The sequence below is a fragment of the Carassius gibelio genome, chromosome B12 (assembly GCF_023724105.1).
Source record: "Carassius gibelio isolate Cgi1373 ecotype wild population from Czech Republic chromosome B12, carGib1.2-hapl.c, whole genome shotgun sequence".
NCBI lineage: Eukaryota > Metazoa > Chordata > Actinopteri > Cypriniformes > Cyprinidae > Carassius > Carassius gibelio.
Window position 1 is genome coordinate 11,549,191 of NC_068407.1, and position 17,783 is coordinate 11,566,973.

Below are 17,783 nucleotides of genomic sequence, written 5' to 3' on the forward strand. Positions count from 1 at the left end.
CGATTCGAATGAGATGTTAAACCGAGGTCCTGACCTTTTTAGTCATAAAAGCTCCCAGCTGGCCAAATTTGTTCACTTCCCTCTGTTGCAATCCTTGTATAAATCGATTTGCTTCAACACTCCTCTCCACCAATAAGCAGGTGTGTGGTGGGCATTCTGCCGCACTATGATTGTGTCACATCATCCACTGCTGGTGGTTGAGGAGTTTGCCTCCTTCAAAAATATGTAAAGAACTTTTCTTTTTTCTTTTTTTAAGTTCTATATGTGACAAGTAATTATTATTAATTGTTAGTACATTATGTAGTAGAGGCAATGCCTAATAAACACACCTGCTGTTCAGCTAAATAGTTTTAGAATTTTCCTACAGAAGTATGTTTATATGCCCTGAAATATGGTGTATAGATTTTCAATTAATAATGGATTTCAAATGCGTTCCGGATCAGATGTGTTTAGAATTCAGATTCAACATCTGTAGTTGATCAGCATTCGATTTTATTGTGAAATCCTAAGTGAAATTAAATACAAAATAAATCTCTCTTTTCCTCTCAATAAACATTGGGCTTTGGTTAGGTATAGTGTGACCTGTGACCCAAGTCCTCAGCAATTTTAGATGGTGGGTGCCGCTCCAAAACCTCTAGCTAAAGCCTTTTTCAGACAAGAAGTTAAATGTAAAATCTTCTTTTTTTTCTGATTTGAATTTGTATGAAATTGTATGTATCAGGTGCAGACAGCCTGTGCAGTCATTAAGACAAAAGTACTGCCAAGTTGAACTTTAATTTCTCTTTCTTTCTCTGGTGTGTGGTAGTTAGCAGGCCTCTTCCTCTGCGGATGATTCATCGATTTGTATAATTGTGATTAGTCGAATGGGTAGGATTCAGTAGCTCTGATTAATTGCTATCATTTTTCAGCCCATGACATCATGCGTATTTTAGTAAGGGGAGTAATGAGGAGAAGGTGGAGGGGGTTTAAGCACTTCGGGGATGGGACCCAAATCCTCAAATGCTCTCCCCTCTATTTGGTAACTTTAACCTGCTGATTTATTAGCAGCAATGGCAGGATGCTGAAATAATTGGGCTTGGATCAGCGTACATGTGTGGTGATGGCAACAGCAACAGAAGTGAGCTCAGTGGTGGATTTTATTGAAAGAATGTGTCGTTTTGGATAAGGTTACTGAAAGGTCTATAGGAAGGCAAAATACTGTGTGTATGGGTGTGTGTTTGTTGGATAGATGAAGTGTGTATATTCTATCCAGATTTTCAGACTGAGTAATAGGAGAAGAGTAGACAGAACAGACATTTGCCAATAAGATGATTTGGCTTTAGATTGTATGTGCACTCTTTTCATTGCATGGTTTGTTCATATTCTCATCTAGGTGCTTATTGCACTTTTAGGATGGAGCCTGCCAAACAAAATCTTTCGTCCCTAACTATACAATTTGTCTTTTGATGTAGTAGTCTTCTTTAATCTCCATGTTACTCATCCCGAGAGCTGTAGTAATCTACCCCCTCACCTTCTCCAAAATAAGGACCTCCTCTGGCTTCTGTTCTGTTGGAATGTATTTTTATTCACAAATTACATTGTCAGTATAACAGTTTCAGTGAAAAGTTGACAAATTTAGTATATCCAACTTGCTTTAACAACAGCATTACAAGTGTGTCTTTAAAATGGCATTTCAACTAAAAATGCATGTCACATGAACATTCATGCAGGTACAACCATAGATATATATATATATATATATATATATATATATATATATAATTTAGGTAGATTCCCTATTATTTAGATGGCGGGCCACGTCTAGGAGCTTGGAGCGGTTGAATGTGGCATCTACCTATACATATCTATGGGTACAACAATGAGCATGATGTTATCATTCACACGGTTGTAAGGATACACAGAGCAAATGTGGCAAATTGTTTTCAAAAGTCTCCGTTTTGGTCCATTTACACTGAAAAACAACCATGGAGTTTCCAGTCTAAAACAGGGTTTGCAATATTTTCTAAAGTCTCCGTTTTCGAGGGTCGAAAATGCCGGAGTATTGCATAACCATAGCAAAAAGTTAAGCATTTTAAAACGAAAATGCACTAGTGTAAACATAACCTTAGGGGTCTGTTGTGGAACACGTTTGTCCTTAAATGGGCTAAGACATTCTTAGGTAACACTTTAGAATAAGGTTCCATTAGTTAATGTTAGTTAATTAACATGAACAAACAATGAATAATACATTTATTACTGTATTTATTAATCTTCGTTAATGTTAGTTAATGAAAATACAGTTATTCACTGTTAGTTCATGGTAATTCACAGTGCATTAACTAATGTTAACAAGCACAACTTTTGATTTAAATAATGCATAAGTAAATGTTGAAATTAACATGAACTAAGACTTATAAATGCTGTAGAAGGATTGTTCTTGCTTAGTTCATGTTAACGAAAGTAGTTAACTAACATTAACTAATGGAACCTTATTCTAAAGTGTTACCCATTCTTATTTTATTTTTTAATCGAACCTGAAAGCCATTTTGATTCTTTATATGGTTAAATGTAAATCTGATTGATCGTTTAATGCAAAAGTCAGCAGGAAAGTGTTTATTGAATTTCTACAAATTTTCCTTTGCTTAACATTCTTAAGAATAAAATCTATATTTCATCTGACACCTCTGATAGATCATGTAAAAATGACAAGTCATGATCATGTGAGTTTAAGCAACTCAAAAACAAGTCAAATAGGGACTTTGTTTTTAATGTTATAATTAAAAAACATTTTCCAACAGCATTACATAAACTCTCACACACAGAAATTCACAAGTTGCATTCATTCTTGAGAACATGTAACAAAAAAAAAAATGCATAAAATACACACACATTAAAAAAAAAATTGGTCTCTTAGTACTGAACTCCCCATCAGCCATTGTGGTAGTGGATATTACTGTAATCTGTATTATTTGGAGATTATTGGACGTGGACATTGAGTCAACACTATCAAATAGAAACAAAGCCTGTGGTTTTATTTTTAAGACTTTTTAAAAACTTTTTTACTTCTTTGTAAATGTGTTGTATTACATAATCTTTTTATTTTTTTTCTTTCTTTTTTTTTTTTTTAAAGAAAGTGAAGTGTCTATGTGAATGACTGAAGTTTGTGTGATTCTTCTCAAACTGTTTCAGTTCCCCAGGACAATGTCAATGAAGCTTTCGGGACGTCCTAAAACACTTGTTTCTTTTGGCTTATTGCTGTTGACTGTTCATGGCAATAAAATCTATACAGTGGTAGAGGACCAAGTCTCAGAGACGTGAAGCCAAAGCAAGACTTACTACTTTGGAAGAAAAATGTTTTTGAATGTCTGAGCTTAGATTTGTCATGTTGAGCCTTGGAACACAAGCATAGCCAAGAGACATTCTGTACTATAAAAGTTCACACTGTTCTCATTTCCTCTTTGACCTCTCATTGCTTGATGACATTTACATTTAGTCATTTAGCAGATGCTTTTATCCAAAGCGACTTACAAATGAGGACAACGGAAGCAATCAAAATCAACAAGAGCAATTATACACAAGTGCTATAGCAAGTCACAGTTAGCTTAACGTAGTACACGTAGCAAGGTGTTTTTTAAAAATTATATAATATATAAAAAGAAAACTGATAGAATACAAAAAGAATAGAGAAGCTAGTGTTGTTGTTTTTTTTTATAAAGAAAACAAGCAGTTAGTAAATGAACACAGTGCAAGTCTAAAAGGGGCAAGTTGTGTGTGTGTGTTTTTTTTTTAAGGATAGAATTATAATAGAGTTCGAGAGCCAAATAAAGATGGAAGAGATGTGTTTTTAGCTGATTCTTGAAGAGTTGGGCAGGTCATTCTACCAGCGGGGAACATTTAATTTAAAAGTCTGTGAAAGTGATTTTGTGCCTCTTTGTGATGGCTCTATAAAGCATCATTCAGAGGGCACATAAGTCTGAAGTAATGAATCTAGGTAAAGGGGTGCAGAGCCAGTGGTAGATTTGTGGGCAAACATCAATGCCTTGAATTTTATGCGAGCAGCTATTGGTAGCCAGTGCAAACTGATAAACAGAGGTGTTACATGCTCTTTAAAAATGTATCTTGCTGCCACATTGTGGATTAATTGTAAAGGTTAAATTGACCAGTTATGTCTTGGCAAAGTTGAAATAAAAAAAAAAAAATAACGATTGCTCGTCAGCGACCAGCACAGATCAGCTCTAGGCATGACAAAGCGGATATCGTCCTCTTTTGGAGGTCCAAACGAAGTAGTTTCACAACATGGCGGCGGCAGCGCCAACAACAATACTACAGTTTGAAATTGCATCATATGAGCCTCATAAAATAATTTTATAATATACATTTATTTATAGACAAATGATTCATTTAAAGAATGTTTGAAAAATTGTTTGAAAAAAGAGTTTATCATTGGTCATATGTAAGTGTGGAGTTCAGGCCTCTCTCCTCACCTTTTGCTGTTTTTCTAATCTTTCATTCCTCCTTCTGCATAGTGTGCTCTGATTTTCACAAGTATCCATGTTTCTGTCTATATCCTGTTACAGAGTGCACAGGAGGTGCTCTAGCACACACATTAGCACACACTGTGTTCTTTGTGTAGTAAGGTCTGCTTGTCTTTCGAAGGCATTTCCTCATGTAGGTGAAGGAACAAGATCTGACTTCTGAAAGTGATGTTTCCTTAGTGGGGTACACAGAAAACACTCATAAGACATCAAATGGATAATCCATTGTGTGAAACCACAGAGACACAAATCGATTTAAGTCTTTGATACTTATAAACACTTTCATTGTCTCTGTTTTGACCTAAACATTATCGATCGCAAAAGCATGCCTGAAATCGTGGTTTCTTTTTTTGTGTGTTGTACCCAGTAGCCTTAACCACTGATGAATCATATTAGTCCGATTCCCCATATTAAAGGGCTCATATGATGCGATTTCTCTTGGAAGTGTTACAAGCTCTTGGTCCTTCACAAAGATCCGTAAAGTTGCAAAGACTAAAGTCTAAAATCCAAAGAGATATTCTTTATCAAAGTTAAGACTCTGCCACGCCCCCCTAAAATGGCTCATTCAAACATGCCCTCATATGTCTACATCACTATCTGGAAATATTTGTGTAATGCTGCCCAAATGTTCACACAAAGAAATAAAGCATGATTTCAGTAACCGCATTTAGTATTGAAGCAAAAGCACTTTATTTGGCCTTCTGAAAGCAGATGGATTTAGGAATCTTTAAGATTACTTACAACAGAACAACAACGCATTTTATGGACGACTGTTTCATGAACCTAGAAGAGGAGGTCATTCTGACTTTGCTACGACAATCTGGCGCTTCAGAATCAGCTACTGTATGTTTTGTTATTAGTTATTTATGTTTTTGTTATTTAAGTACTTGTTATTGAATGTTCAAATGCTGAGTTTTGCGCGGTGTGTGTGTGTGTGTGTGTGAGAGAGAGAGAGAGAGAGAGAGAGAGAGTGAGAGAGGCAGGGTCACACAGTGGGGTCAGCTGTCTCAACCATCTGTTAAGACTTGTGTACTGCAAACACATATGAGCTTCATCACTGTGTCTGTTACGTCACTCTCTTTCAGACTTGAACTGATAGCAAAACTAAGGACTAGGGGTGTAACGATACGCGTATTCGTATTGAACCGTTCGGTACGACGCTTTCGGTTCGGTACGCGGTACGCATTATGTATACCGAACGGTTCGTTGGAGTAATTAATTATATTTGAAAAAAAAAAAAAAGAGAGAGAGAGAAATATAATGATATGCGTTCAACAAGGTAGCCCAATAACCCAAACAACGTAACAGGCAACGCCCCTGACACTCCCGAAGAAGAAAAAAACACCATCTTATATGTTTATGTTAGGCTACTCAGCAGGCGCTCGCTCACTCAGTACGCGCTGAAGGCTCGTTGCAAAATAGCCAATGCGTTTAACAGACTAGAAATGAGAAGATCCTCCAATAACCAACAGGTCTGGTGTTTGGGTGCACTTTGGATTCCCTTTAAGCTATAATGGTGATGGCAAGAGAGTGGTGGATAAAAAAACAACGGTATGTCGCATCTGCAACATGACAGGGTACACCAATAAAATAAAATAAAAAAAAAAAAAAACACCAGCGGGAATATCTGGGATATATGCGTCAGTACTATCTGGGAAAAGACGAAAAAAAGGAGAAACATGCACGCAGCAAACTATCCCTGCAGCATTTAGAAACTATAGCTTACAGGGAATCCAACCCAAACACCAGACCTGTTGGTTATTTTAGGATCTTATATTTCTGGTCTGTTAAAGGCATTCGACATTTTGCAACGAGCCTTCAGCGCGTGCTGAGTGAGCGAGCGCCTTAGGGGCCGTTCACATATCGCTCCTAAAAACGCGTGGAAAACGCTAAGCGCGTCTTTCTCCTCCTTTCCAAAGCGCTTGGGCAGAAGCGCTCATGAGGCGTCTGTCTTTGCTAAGCAACAATGACGTGCTCTCTCCATGAGACGCAGAAATTTCAGCGAAGGATAAATGGATTTGCAGCTCTAAAAATCGCTTGCAGTAGCTCTGCTACTAAATTTATTTCAAAATTGCAATCCATATACAACTATGATCAGCTGATCCTTCATCTTGGCTGAGCTCTCAACGTTGTTACGGGAAAGGATGAAGCTGATTGGTTAGTTCTTGTCACATGACCCGCGGTGCGCTTGCGGCATTCTGAAAAGTTGAGATGTTTTTACATTTTGCTGTATCTAAAACGTATCGAACCGAACCGAACCGAACCGAACCGTGACATCAGTGTATCGTATCGAACCGAACCGTGAATTTTGTGAACCGTTACACCCCTACTAAGGACATTATTAACTGTCTTTACATTTATTTTGAAAGATGAAGCTCATAATTATGGAAAGCGGCGTTACATTTCCGACGAGTGCTTGCGGTGTTCAGCCAATCACAATGCACTGGGTCAGTTGGTCAATCAGAGCAGACTGCGCTTTTCGAAAAGAGGGACTTTGTAGAAAACGATGTGTTTTAAGCCCCTTTCACACTGCGATTTCGGCAAATACACGAGTAAAGTGTTCCGACAATTGTTCCCGGGTCGCTAGATTTTGCACTTTCACACTGCCAGTGATTACCTGGAATATGTACGCACGTTCACATAAAACCCATAAAGGTCCCTTAACGACACGTGAAATCAGGGCATGAGGTGTAATGTACGAGTCGAAAACGCTAGGCACGTTATACTTTCACTGAAGCTAGCGAACAATCTCGGCATCAGCGCAGAAAGTGAGGATCTCTGCTTCATTACAGTTTGCACATATTTTTTTTGTTGCGAACGTTGATCTTTCAAAACAGCCGGTAAAAGAGTCGCGCGATAACGTACGTCATCACTACGACACGGCATTAGATCTGGCTTTTGTTCACAAAGCGCTCGTCCCGGGACTGAACACGGCAATGTTCCTAGGTCCCCGACCCGGGTTCAATGCCAGAATCAATCCCGGGACGTGTTTGCTTTCACACAGAAGGCAACCCGGCAACGTTCCGGCAATTTGCTCCGAAGTGCAGTGTGAAAGGGGCTTGAAAGAGGCAGGGCATAGAGGACCTACAATATTGTACAGAATTTGAAAAATAATTTGTATTTTGAATATTAAAGTATGTCAACGTATTCTATTACACCAAATACATGAAATAATGCTCTTTAAAAAAAGCATCATATGACCCCTTTAAATAATATATTAAATAATTGGTTCTGATTAGCTGCCATTTATAGTTGCTTTGTGCAGTATTTAGGTTTCAGCCTGGATGGAAAAATCTCTTGATGTTGGAAACCTGCTTTGGAGTGTGTTTTCCCACTGGATATAAAATGACCGTTTCTTGCCTTCAGGGTCATACTGCAGGAGACAGGAACGATTATATCCAGCGTTTTATCCCAGGCCTCAACTTCCCTCTCCCGTTCATTCCCTTTTAACCTCCACCCATTCCCATTTACCTTCCTGTCATTCTTATTTATTTCCATTCAAGTCAGGCCTGTCCTGTTTTCAGCACAAACCCTGGCATTCCTCAGCCATTATTACCTTAATGAGACCCAATTTTCCTTTTTCAACATAATACCTGTTAATGATGGAACTGTAATGCAACGGTTAAAGCAACATTGAGCGTTTACTGAGCAGGTCATCGAAGGGTCAGTATAACAGTCAGAATATATAAAGGTAGTGAAACATCACAGACTCAGTGTTTGTTTTGAGTCTCACTGTGTGTTTGTGTGTGTGCATTTATAATTGGAAGTTTAACAACCCTGTTACCCTGTTTAACACGTATCTTCTTCCTGCTGGTATACTCACAGGTGGCATAAATCAGCAGTGATAATTGTGCCTAATTGTGTTTTAATGACCTTGCTGTTGTTCTTTTTGCTGTCTTTTCCTCCCCAGCTTTCTCCTTGCCAAATCTACAGCAAACACAGCCATTTGGTTCTCTGTAATTTGTGTTCATTTGAGCGGCGAATTGAAGAGTGTGTGTATCGTTGTTTGTTTTCACGCCAGTTTAAGTGACTTTGTGTTAAGCACGCGCTGTCTCGGCCCTGGTCTTTGTGTTTGTTTTTTCAGGTCTGCCTTGATGGCTAGAGCTTAGGTTCTGCTGAAGTGAGCTGAACCTCAGACTCTTATTGTAATGATGTTTGAAAAAGTTATGTTATCATGTCAAGGAGTGTTTTGGAAAAAGCTTAATATGTTGGTACTGTGCGCCAAGGAGATCTATAATACCTCGAGAAATCTATCGAGGTTCCGAGTTTCCCATTAGTCTAAATGCCCATTACTTGGCTGGCACAGGTGTACCCCCGTAAGTTAAAGACCTCTAAATTATGCACACACACATCATAAAGATGCACTTAATTTATCAGGATTGACAGGAAATGTTACAAAACATTTGTATTTCAAATAAATCCTTTATTTCTATTCATTCTGTAAAAATGTATCATGGTTTCCACACAAATATTAAGCAGTGCCACTGTTTTCAACTTACAGTAGATAATAAAAATAAATACTACCTAGCACCAAATCACCCTATTAGAATGATTTCTGAAGGATTGTATGACACTGAAGACTGGAGTAATGACCTCTGAAAATTCAGCTTTTTAACTGTAATATTATATCACAAAAAGTATGTTACTATATTTTTGATTCAATAAATGCAGCCCTGGTGAGCTTCACAATAAGCTTAAAGCTATCGCCAATCCCACATTTGAACAGGTGTGTGTGTGTGTGTGTATGTGTGTACACAATTAATTAAAATATAAAACTGTAGAGCTAATTTGTTATAAAGAAAGGAATTGTGCATTTTGGCGGCCAAATGGCATAGAAATCAACTAGAGGGGGCTAATTGGGCCTACCTTACCAGGCACACCCCTTGACCCATTGGCATCCACAACATCTGTTTAACATCTAATGTGCTTTTAGATCGTCTTTGTGTGTTTGTATAAAAGAAATGATTGTCTTCATCTGATGCCTCTGTCGTGAGCGTAAGCAGTTACTGTCATCACAGTCATGAACGGCGGTGATGTACATTTGATTTTTGCTTCTGTCAATCTGTCAACGGATGAACTATCTCTGAATGACTTGTCTCGGCGCTCTGAGCTCTGCACAGATTAAGCCATCCACTTTTGGCTGGCCTTAAAATAACAGTCATAAGCATTTATGTGCTAAGAGTCTCAGCATATGGAGCTGATCACCTTCACAACTGGCAGCCATGGGTCACGTTACTGATGAGTAATTTAGGGAGCCGCGGCCTCTTATTCTAACGTGATTAATTTTTCTTCCATCTCAGTTTCTGCTTTCTCTCTCTCTCTCTCTCTCTCTCTCTCTCTCTCTCTCTCTCTCTCTCTCACTCTCTCAACATTCAGAGGACATTTTTTTCATTAAAGTCTATTTATAGAGCGTGTTTTAATGGGCAGACCTCAGCAACAAGAGGAAATATGAAAACCTTGAAAATGCTCAATCAAAGAACCTGCTCATTTCCTCTGGCTGCCTATTACAAGTGACCTTACTGCAAGAATGAAGTTGCACTTGTGAGGATCGTGCGAGCGTGAGGATGACTAACAGAGGTGGAGTTCCTGATGGGTAAATTGTGCCTGCGTGATGAGTTGTATTGTAGCATGGCTCTCTCAGCAGCATGTGTGATTTGGAGAAAGCAAGTTATGTCCAAAGCAGAGAGGATGAACTTGCACCAGAATAATATCAGCTCATGCTCTCACACAAAGAGAGAGAAAAACTTGACTTTAGTCATTTGCATGGGTAAATGACAAAAACATTTATTTGCTTTAGTGCATATTACTTTAGTTTGCTTAGAGTCCTTCCATCTGTGGGCAGTTTTAAGCCAGGCTTCAAGAGGTCTGTAGAAGCTGTGTATCTGGCTTCTGATCAGTGTGTTAGCATTGCAGAATGATGTTAGACATTACAGGTAAGATTCATTAGAATAATATGAGAAATATCCTTTCTATTGGGATGTGACAGAAATCTTTGTCTTGGTTTGTGTTTTGCCTTTATCTTTTTTGAAAGCATTATGTATATCTAAAAAGTCTTTGCCTTGCACAATGAGCCAGAGAGTGTTGAGTGTGTAATGATGTATTGATATGAATAATAACCTCGTTGAGTGAATAATGATCTGTTCCAACACACTGGAAAAAACTCCTTCCACACTCACTTAACCAGACTACTGTACCTTCAGTTCAGTGATTATTGAAATTATTCATGTTTTGATTCAAAAGGAAAGTTTTTGGACTGGTTCTACTGTTCACTTTATCACATTTGACCAAATTAAAGGATATATCTGTGGTCCAATTCTCTTTCTTTACCCCCTTTGTCTCTTTATCTCCCTCATCTGTGTCATAAACACCACTGTTTTGTCTCACATTGAGATATAACAGCTAAGCTGATCACTGGTTTCTGTCTCCTCCCAAAGCTCTGGGCCAATCGCTGCCTTGTCCTCCCAGGTCACCAAATTGTTCCAATTATTTGATCAACAGGAAATATTCAAAGACTTCTGAAGGAGGGTCGACAAACGGCTGTTCTTTCCATCTTAAAAGCTGTGTTTAACACATCAGAGGAGGACCTTGAGCTATATGTATTAGTCATGACGATGACATTGCAAAATCATTACAGGTGACCAAGTCATCAAAACTGATTTGACAGCAGATTATTGGTCTTACTGAGGGAAAGCAGATAGAAAAGGAACGTGTGTGTGTGTGTGTGTGTGTGTGTGTGTGTGTATGTGTGTGTCTTAAGTGTTTGTTTGTTTTAAAAATCCTATTGATGTGCCAATGGAACAAGTTTGTCAAGGTCGTTTTTTTCACAGCTTTTAGACACCTGAAATGAGGTGATGTAAAAACGGCAATAGGTTTTAAACAAACATGCACACTGGAGGAACCGCTCCCCACCTTCATCCACTGTCACTGTTCTGGATGCTTCAGAAATAATAGTAACCTTCGAGACACTGATGCAGAAAACAGAGGGTGAAAGAAGGCAGACTGAAGCTCAAACTGTCTGACATGTTTGTGTGTGAATAGCCATACACCCTGCTAGGAGTCTTGCCGTCTTAGTCTCGCTGTCTTCTTTCGCTGTGTGTTTGTGTGTGTGGTGACAGCCCATGCTGTGAGCGTCTGGCCACATGTGTCTCTGTTACAGTAGCACATGAGTATGTATGGCGGCAGGATGACACACAGAGCTGGCATATTGTTGGCAGACCAGTGCCATGGATAGCTTGTGCTTTTGCATTCCTGCTTGTGTTTTTGGCAGTCATAGTAGTCCATTTAAAGCCATTAAGTGGTTATGTGTATCTAGCCATACTCCATAGTCTCAGAGCACTTACTTTCCTCTATAAAAACGCACAAAGTCAGTGGGTCTTTATACATATTAATGCCAGTAGGTGGTGGCAGTTGCCTCTTATGAAGTGAGTCACTGAATGAAATAATTGACTTTCTTCATCAGTTAGAGATTGTAATAATTTTGAATGAAATGAGTACTGCCCTCATATGTGAATCATTAATTTAACAGATGCATTCATTAACATTGAATGAAATGAGTTACTTGCTGTGTTCCATTTCACCTACTTATTCTGCGCCCTAAATTGTATGTAGTCTTTTTGTGAAGAAAAAGTCAATACATTTGAGCATATAAAAGAAGAGTTGATTAAATTTTGGACACAAATTGTGTCATAAAACTGTACTCTGTTGCATAGTTACATTCTTTCTGTCAGAGTAATCTGGCCTTTCCTGTCATTGTTAACATCCTTATATACACACTTAATGTATTTAATTACATTTATACCAAACACAATAGTAGACCACATGGAGACTTTGGCATACTCTTTTCAAAATGCTACACTTTGGGACATACTTATTCTAATCTGAATGGGTGTTATGAAAATGGGAATGCATTGACTGTATTCATCATTGAGTCATTCATTCAGTCAAAAACACTGATTCATTCAAGAATAAAAAAAAGTCTTCTTGAGTGAGAGTGAGTCATTGAATGTATCAGCTGATTAATTAAAAAACACTGGTTGTCTTTTTGAAGATTCTCATTCATTCAGGAACAAAAGTGAGTAATGTCTAAGAAAATGTGAAGTTTAATTAACATATGTATGCATATAAACCTGTGCAATGTTAATTGCATGTTTTCTTTGAGTAAATGTGATTGACATTTCTTATGTTTGTTGCAGGGTGCCACCATAAAAAAGGATGACCACAGTGGAGCAGTCATAGTGGCACGCATCATGAGGGGCGGGGCCGCAGACAGAAGTGGTAAGTGCTTTTTTTTTTTTCTCTCTATACACAAATGCTCTGTAACAGCAGCCAGATGTTAAGGTTGTTTACATGAAGACTGAGATGGTTTATTACACTGAATAAACTGCTGAAGTGCTGTATGTGGTCTCTTAACTTCTCTTGTTATCCTCTCCTTCAGGACTGATACATGTCGGAGATGAGTTGAAAGAGGTGAACGGTATCACGGTGGATGACAAAAAGCCTGAGGAAATAATTCGCATCCTGGTATGTGTGTGTGTGTGGAGAGTCGACGTGAAACAACATGAAACAGTTGTTTAACTTCTGTAATATAACAGAATCCTGTGAAAAGGGGATTTTATCCAACGGGAAATGTTTGGACCGTTAATGTACTATATAAAACATTATAGGCTATGAAGTTAATATTGAAAGTGGTTAAATTCCCCCCCTGGCTATTTCAACAGAAAAAAAAAAAAAATGAGCTAGTAGAAGTTTAAAATGAGAAAGATAAGATATGGAATGAATAATGTGCACGGTTTCATTAATTTAGTCTTTTTTTATATGTTTAAAAGATTGTTGTTGTTGTTGTTGTTGTTTTTTTAACTCTCTTTATAGTCACAGTCGCAAGGTGCCATCACATTCAAAGTGGTCCCAGGCAGCAAAGAAGAGGCACAAAGCAAAGAGCCCAAGGTACAATTCATCCTCACTATTAGCGATCAGACATGATGAACAGAGAAAGAGTTGGCCTATATGTGATGTACTCAAACAGTGGGGGAGTTTTTCCCTGTACAAGTACTACAGGCTGCTGGTTTGATGAATAAGCTTTTGTTCCCATTCATCTTCAACACAAATGATTTGCACTAAACCTCTCAGCTCCCATCCAGCTTACAAATATTCTCTGTCGATCTGTTCCTAAACCAAGAGAGCTACCTCACAGCCTGCTGTCTACATGAAACCTCAATAATGACTGATTTGAAATGCTGTATTTATGCAAGTAGTCACTCATTCACATCGCACAAATATCACTCTTCATATGTAGCCTGCAAGACACTTGAGTCGGAAACGTTAAATCCTGACTGATTCCAATAAAATTAAGGCCATGTTGCTAAACTAAAGATGTGATGCAATTAAAGACAAAATATAGATTGCATACACAATATTAAGTAAAATTAGTTCATTTTGGTGGTAGTCGTCTGTACTTTTTAGCAAAATTTTGCATTGCATCTGAGATTGCTTTGTCCGTGGAAAAATGAATGAAATGTTGGCTGAAATTTCAGTCAAAAAATATAAATGTAAATTAACATCATGAACAAGCTTTAAAATTTTCCCCAAGAGGACGTCAGTGTTTTAAGACACAGGTTTTAGATGCACTACCATTCAAACGTTTAGAGTTTGTAAGATCATTATTTTTTTTATTTTTATGTTTATATGGCTGAATTTATTTAATCAACAATAAAGCAAAAACAGTAATATTGTGAAATATTAATAGAATTTAAAATAACGGTTTTCTATTTAATATATTTGAAAATGTTGTGATGGCAAAGCTTCCAGTCTTTAGTGTCACATAATCCTTCAAAAAACATTTTAATATGCTGAACTGGTATTCAAGTATCATTTATAATTTCTCATTACTATAAAAGCAATGGGAAAAAAAAGCGGTGCTGTTTAAAATTTCTCAAAAGAATAGCATTTATGTTAAAAACATGGAAACCTTTATCATTAAAAATGTCTTGACTGTAAATTTTGCTGTATAGATTTTTAATACATCATTGTTGAATTATTATTTTTTTTATCTTACCGACCCCAGTCTCTTTTGAGTTTTGTGTTGTAATTGATTGTACCATTTCTATGCTAGCCTGTTATATTCTTCTACTGTGTTGTAATGGTTTAAATATGTTTCAGTTTTGAATTTAGTCATAACCCGCATATGTGTGTGTGTGTGTGTGTGTGTGTTATCCAGTGACCGTAGTTTACTGTTTTCCGCACGTGTAATGAATATGTTGAAGGGCTGCTAATTGGCTGCACATGTGTAAGAGGGATAAAAAAAATGATGGAGTGCTAGACAGAGATGAAGCGTTCCCTCAGGATGTATTGGTGTGTTTGTGGGGAACCTTCTCCTCTGTAACATCATTTTTCTGCATGGCACATACAGCTCTCTAAATCAACACAAGCCACTGCTCTGTGCTTTGGGAACGTTGCTGTCTCCGTTTGCTCTCAATAGCCCTTCTTATTTGTCTTATTTATTCATTTAATATGTCAGCACAATCACTCCAATCCTTTAAACGCCTCATGATCTTTTTTTGTTAGAGAGAAACGCTAGTAGGAATCACACAGATTCCCAATTGTTACAATGCAGTGCATATGTGTGGAAAGTAAGCCTGTCTGCTCCCCAGAATACACCTTTATTTGGTCATGGTTTAAAGAGAGGGACTGAGCAGATGTGATTTGAATCTCATCCTTCTCTAATTTCATTTTAATCCATTTAATGCTGTTCATTTTAATGCTGTTTCTCTCGCTCTCTTGCTCTTCAGATGTTTGTAAAGGCGCTTTTTGACTACAATCCAGCTGAGGATAAGGCGATCCCTTGCAGGGAGGCAGGCTTGGCATTCAGGAAGGGAGATATCCTGCAGGTTATGAGCCAGGACGATGCCACCTGGTGGCAAGCCAAACTGGAGGGTGATGGCAACCCGCGCGCAGGACTCATCCCATCCAAACACTTTCAGGAGAGGTTAGCCAATGCTTTTCTCTCTTCCCTGCTCCTTTCCTCCCACTATCACCAGTTTTAAATTCAACAGCACTCCATGACTCCATCATCCTGTCCGCCTTCTGTCCACCCCCCTCATATATCATATTCTCCTGTCATGCATCCATCTCTCTGTCTCTCGATCATTCCAGACTTCTTCCACTCCATTACAACCTGACTCTCACTCCCTACTATGAAAGGAATGACTTTTCTGACTTTTTTGTCTTCCTCGTCATTTTTTTCCCTCTTTGTGCAAGAGGGCTCAGCCAAAATACTTTGGATTTCCGTGGCTGTCTGGGCTGGAATGAGTAATGACAGACAGTGATAGCACTGGTTCACATCCACTTTGGACGTCCACACACGGAAAATTGCACATCAGTGGCGTTCTTTTTAAAGTGGACTCTGACGTGCATGCACGTGTGCTGCCTTAGGAAATAGTTTCTTTGCTCTATTTCTCTTGAAAAAAGTAACTTTCAATTGTAAAACATATTTTTGAACCTGTCATGTACAGTAGTAAGTGCTGTTTCTGGCTGACCATTCTTTCTCTCGCTCACACACTCACTCACTAATGGATACTTAGGCAGGTAGCTCTGCATTGTAGTGAAGTGTTTAGTAATCCCCATACGGTCGTGAAATGTGATGGTTTTATTGCTTGTCTCAGTATGGCTACAGTCACAGCAACTGTACAGATTTGTCAGTCTGGTTCAGAGTACTAAATTTCTGATTAAGTTACATTTACACATTTTGGTTCTAAACGAGTGTGACAAATGTATTAGATGGTCAAACTGACTCCCTTAAATTCTTGTGGTCGGTTGATTCAGATTTGATGGATGAAATTGCTCCTCACTCGTTTCAGCTAAATATATTTGTCAGTTCCAAACACTGACTTTGTAAGTGTAGATTATTTATTTGCCTCTCTAGCTTTTTATCTCTCTCTCAATTCTTTCAGGAGGTTGGCAACCTGGAGACCCATGACCGTCGCAACTCTTCAGAGAACCCCCAGCAAAAGATTTTGTAAGGACCACACTCATACAATCACACAGCAACTAAAATTACCATTGAATCACGCACATATATTTAATGTGTATTTAAACTTGTAATGCTTGTAAAACTGTAATGTAGCCTTCATAAACACTTTTGCTAGAAAATGATAGCATATGATACAAAACCTTACTTAACGGTTTGTCGTTTTTCAGCATGTTCAACATTCAACATGTACTTTCAAGACGGTCACAAGTCATTTTAGCTTTTTTGACAAAGTCTTACCCATGGCTAGATGTTGTTTTGGAGACAAATCATTAGAATTTGCAAAAACAGTGTTGATTACAATCACAGAAACAGTGGTTCTCAACCAACCTTCAGAGAGACCAAAGGATGACTTCAAAGCTTAAAGCATTTGAAATTAATAAATTATTATTATATATATTTGAAATGTCTAATAGACATATCTAAAAGTCTAATACAAATATATTTTTTTTTAAAAACTGTTAAAAAAAAAATCACTCTAAATTACGCCATTTACTCTGTTTCTGTTCATTAAAAAGTTGGGGAAAAAAGCAGCGTTGTCATAATTACTGTAGAAATACTGGAAATATCATAGCCTAAATGGGGGAAGGGGGTGTTGAATATTATGTTGGATATTGTGTGGCCTTTGAATCAAAAAGGATGAGAAACACGGGCGTAAAAAAAATTTCATTGATGATGGTCTGAAAAACGTTCTCGCTGACATCGGGCCTGCAAACCACGTAATAGTTGAGTCCTGTATATACTCATCCTTTTGTTCTTGGACTAATGCAGCAGTGATCTTTAAACTGTCATATGCAAGAGGCCCATGTATTTCAGATGCTGTGACGTGACTCTTAGTAAGAACAGCAACCGGAAAAGATTAGATGAGAGGGAGGGAAGGTTAAGAAGTAGAAGGTGAAGTGAATGCGGTCAGGGAGCCCAGACTCCCCTGATTGGTGCCAGGCAGATATGTGCACACATATGTATTCATGTACATGTGTGTTAATGCACGCCTGGACATAAGCTTCCTCTCCTGGTTTCAATTAATCTCTCATGTCTGATTATTGCATGCGTGTGTGTGTGTGTATTTGTACACCACAGCTCTAATCTCTCCCACTAGCTGACAGCAGGGGTCTTTACGGAGCTGTGCTGGGTTTCTCTTTACACATGGGCACACTTAAGACTGACTGAGACACTCTCGACATGTTGCCGTCATCCATACAGCTCCACATACACTTGATTGAATAATACAGCCATTCTGGATTCTT

At 38.2% G+C, this 17,783-nt stretch overlaps 1 protein-coding gene across 4 annotated transcripts in view; it reads left to right on the top strand.

The window, feature by feature from the left end:
* The window catches only part of mpp7a (MAGUK p55 scaffold protein 7a), a 119,464-nt gene that overhangs the window by 66,556 nt on the left and 35,125 nt on the right, over positions 1-17,783 (top strand). For all 4 annotated transcript variants that reach the window (XM_052571632.1, XM_052571634.1, XM_052571631.1 and 1 more), the window contains 5 exons: positions 12,707-12,788; positions 12,949-13,034; positions 13,383-13,457; positions 15,299-15,495; positions 16,460-16,524. In XM_052571632.1, coding sequence (XP_052427592.1) covers positions 12,707-12,788; positions 12,949-13,034; positions 13,383-13,457; positions 15,299-15,495; positions 16,460-16,524 — 505 coding nt within the window. The remainder of the gene's footprint in view (positions 1-12,706; positions 12,789-12,948; positions 13,035-13,382; positions 13,458-15,298; positions 15,496-16,459; positions 16,525-17,783) is intronic.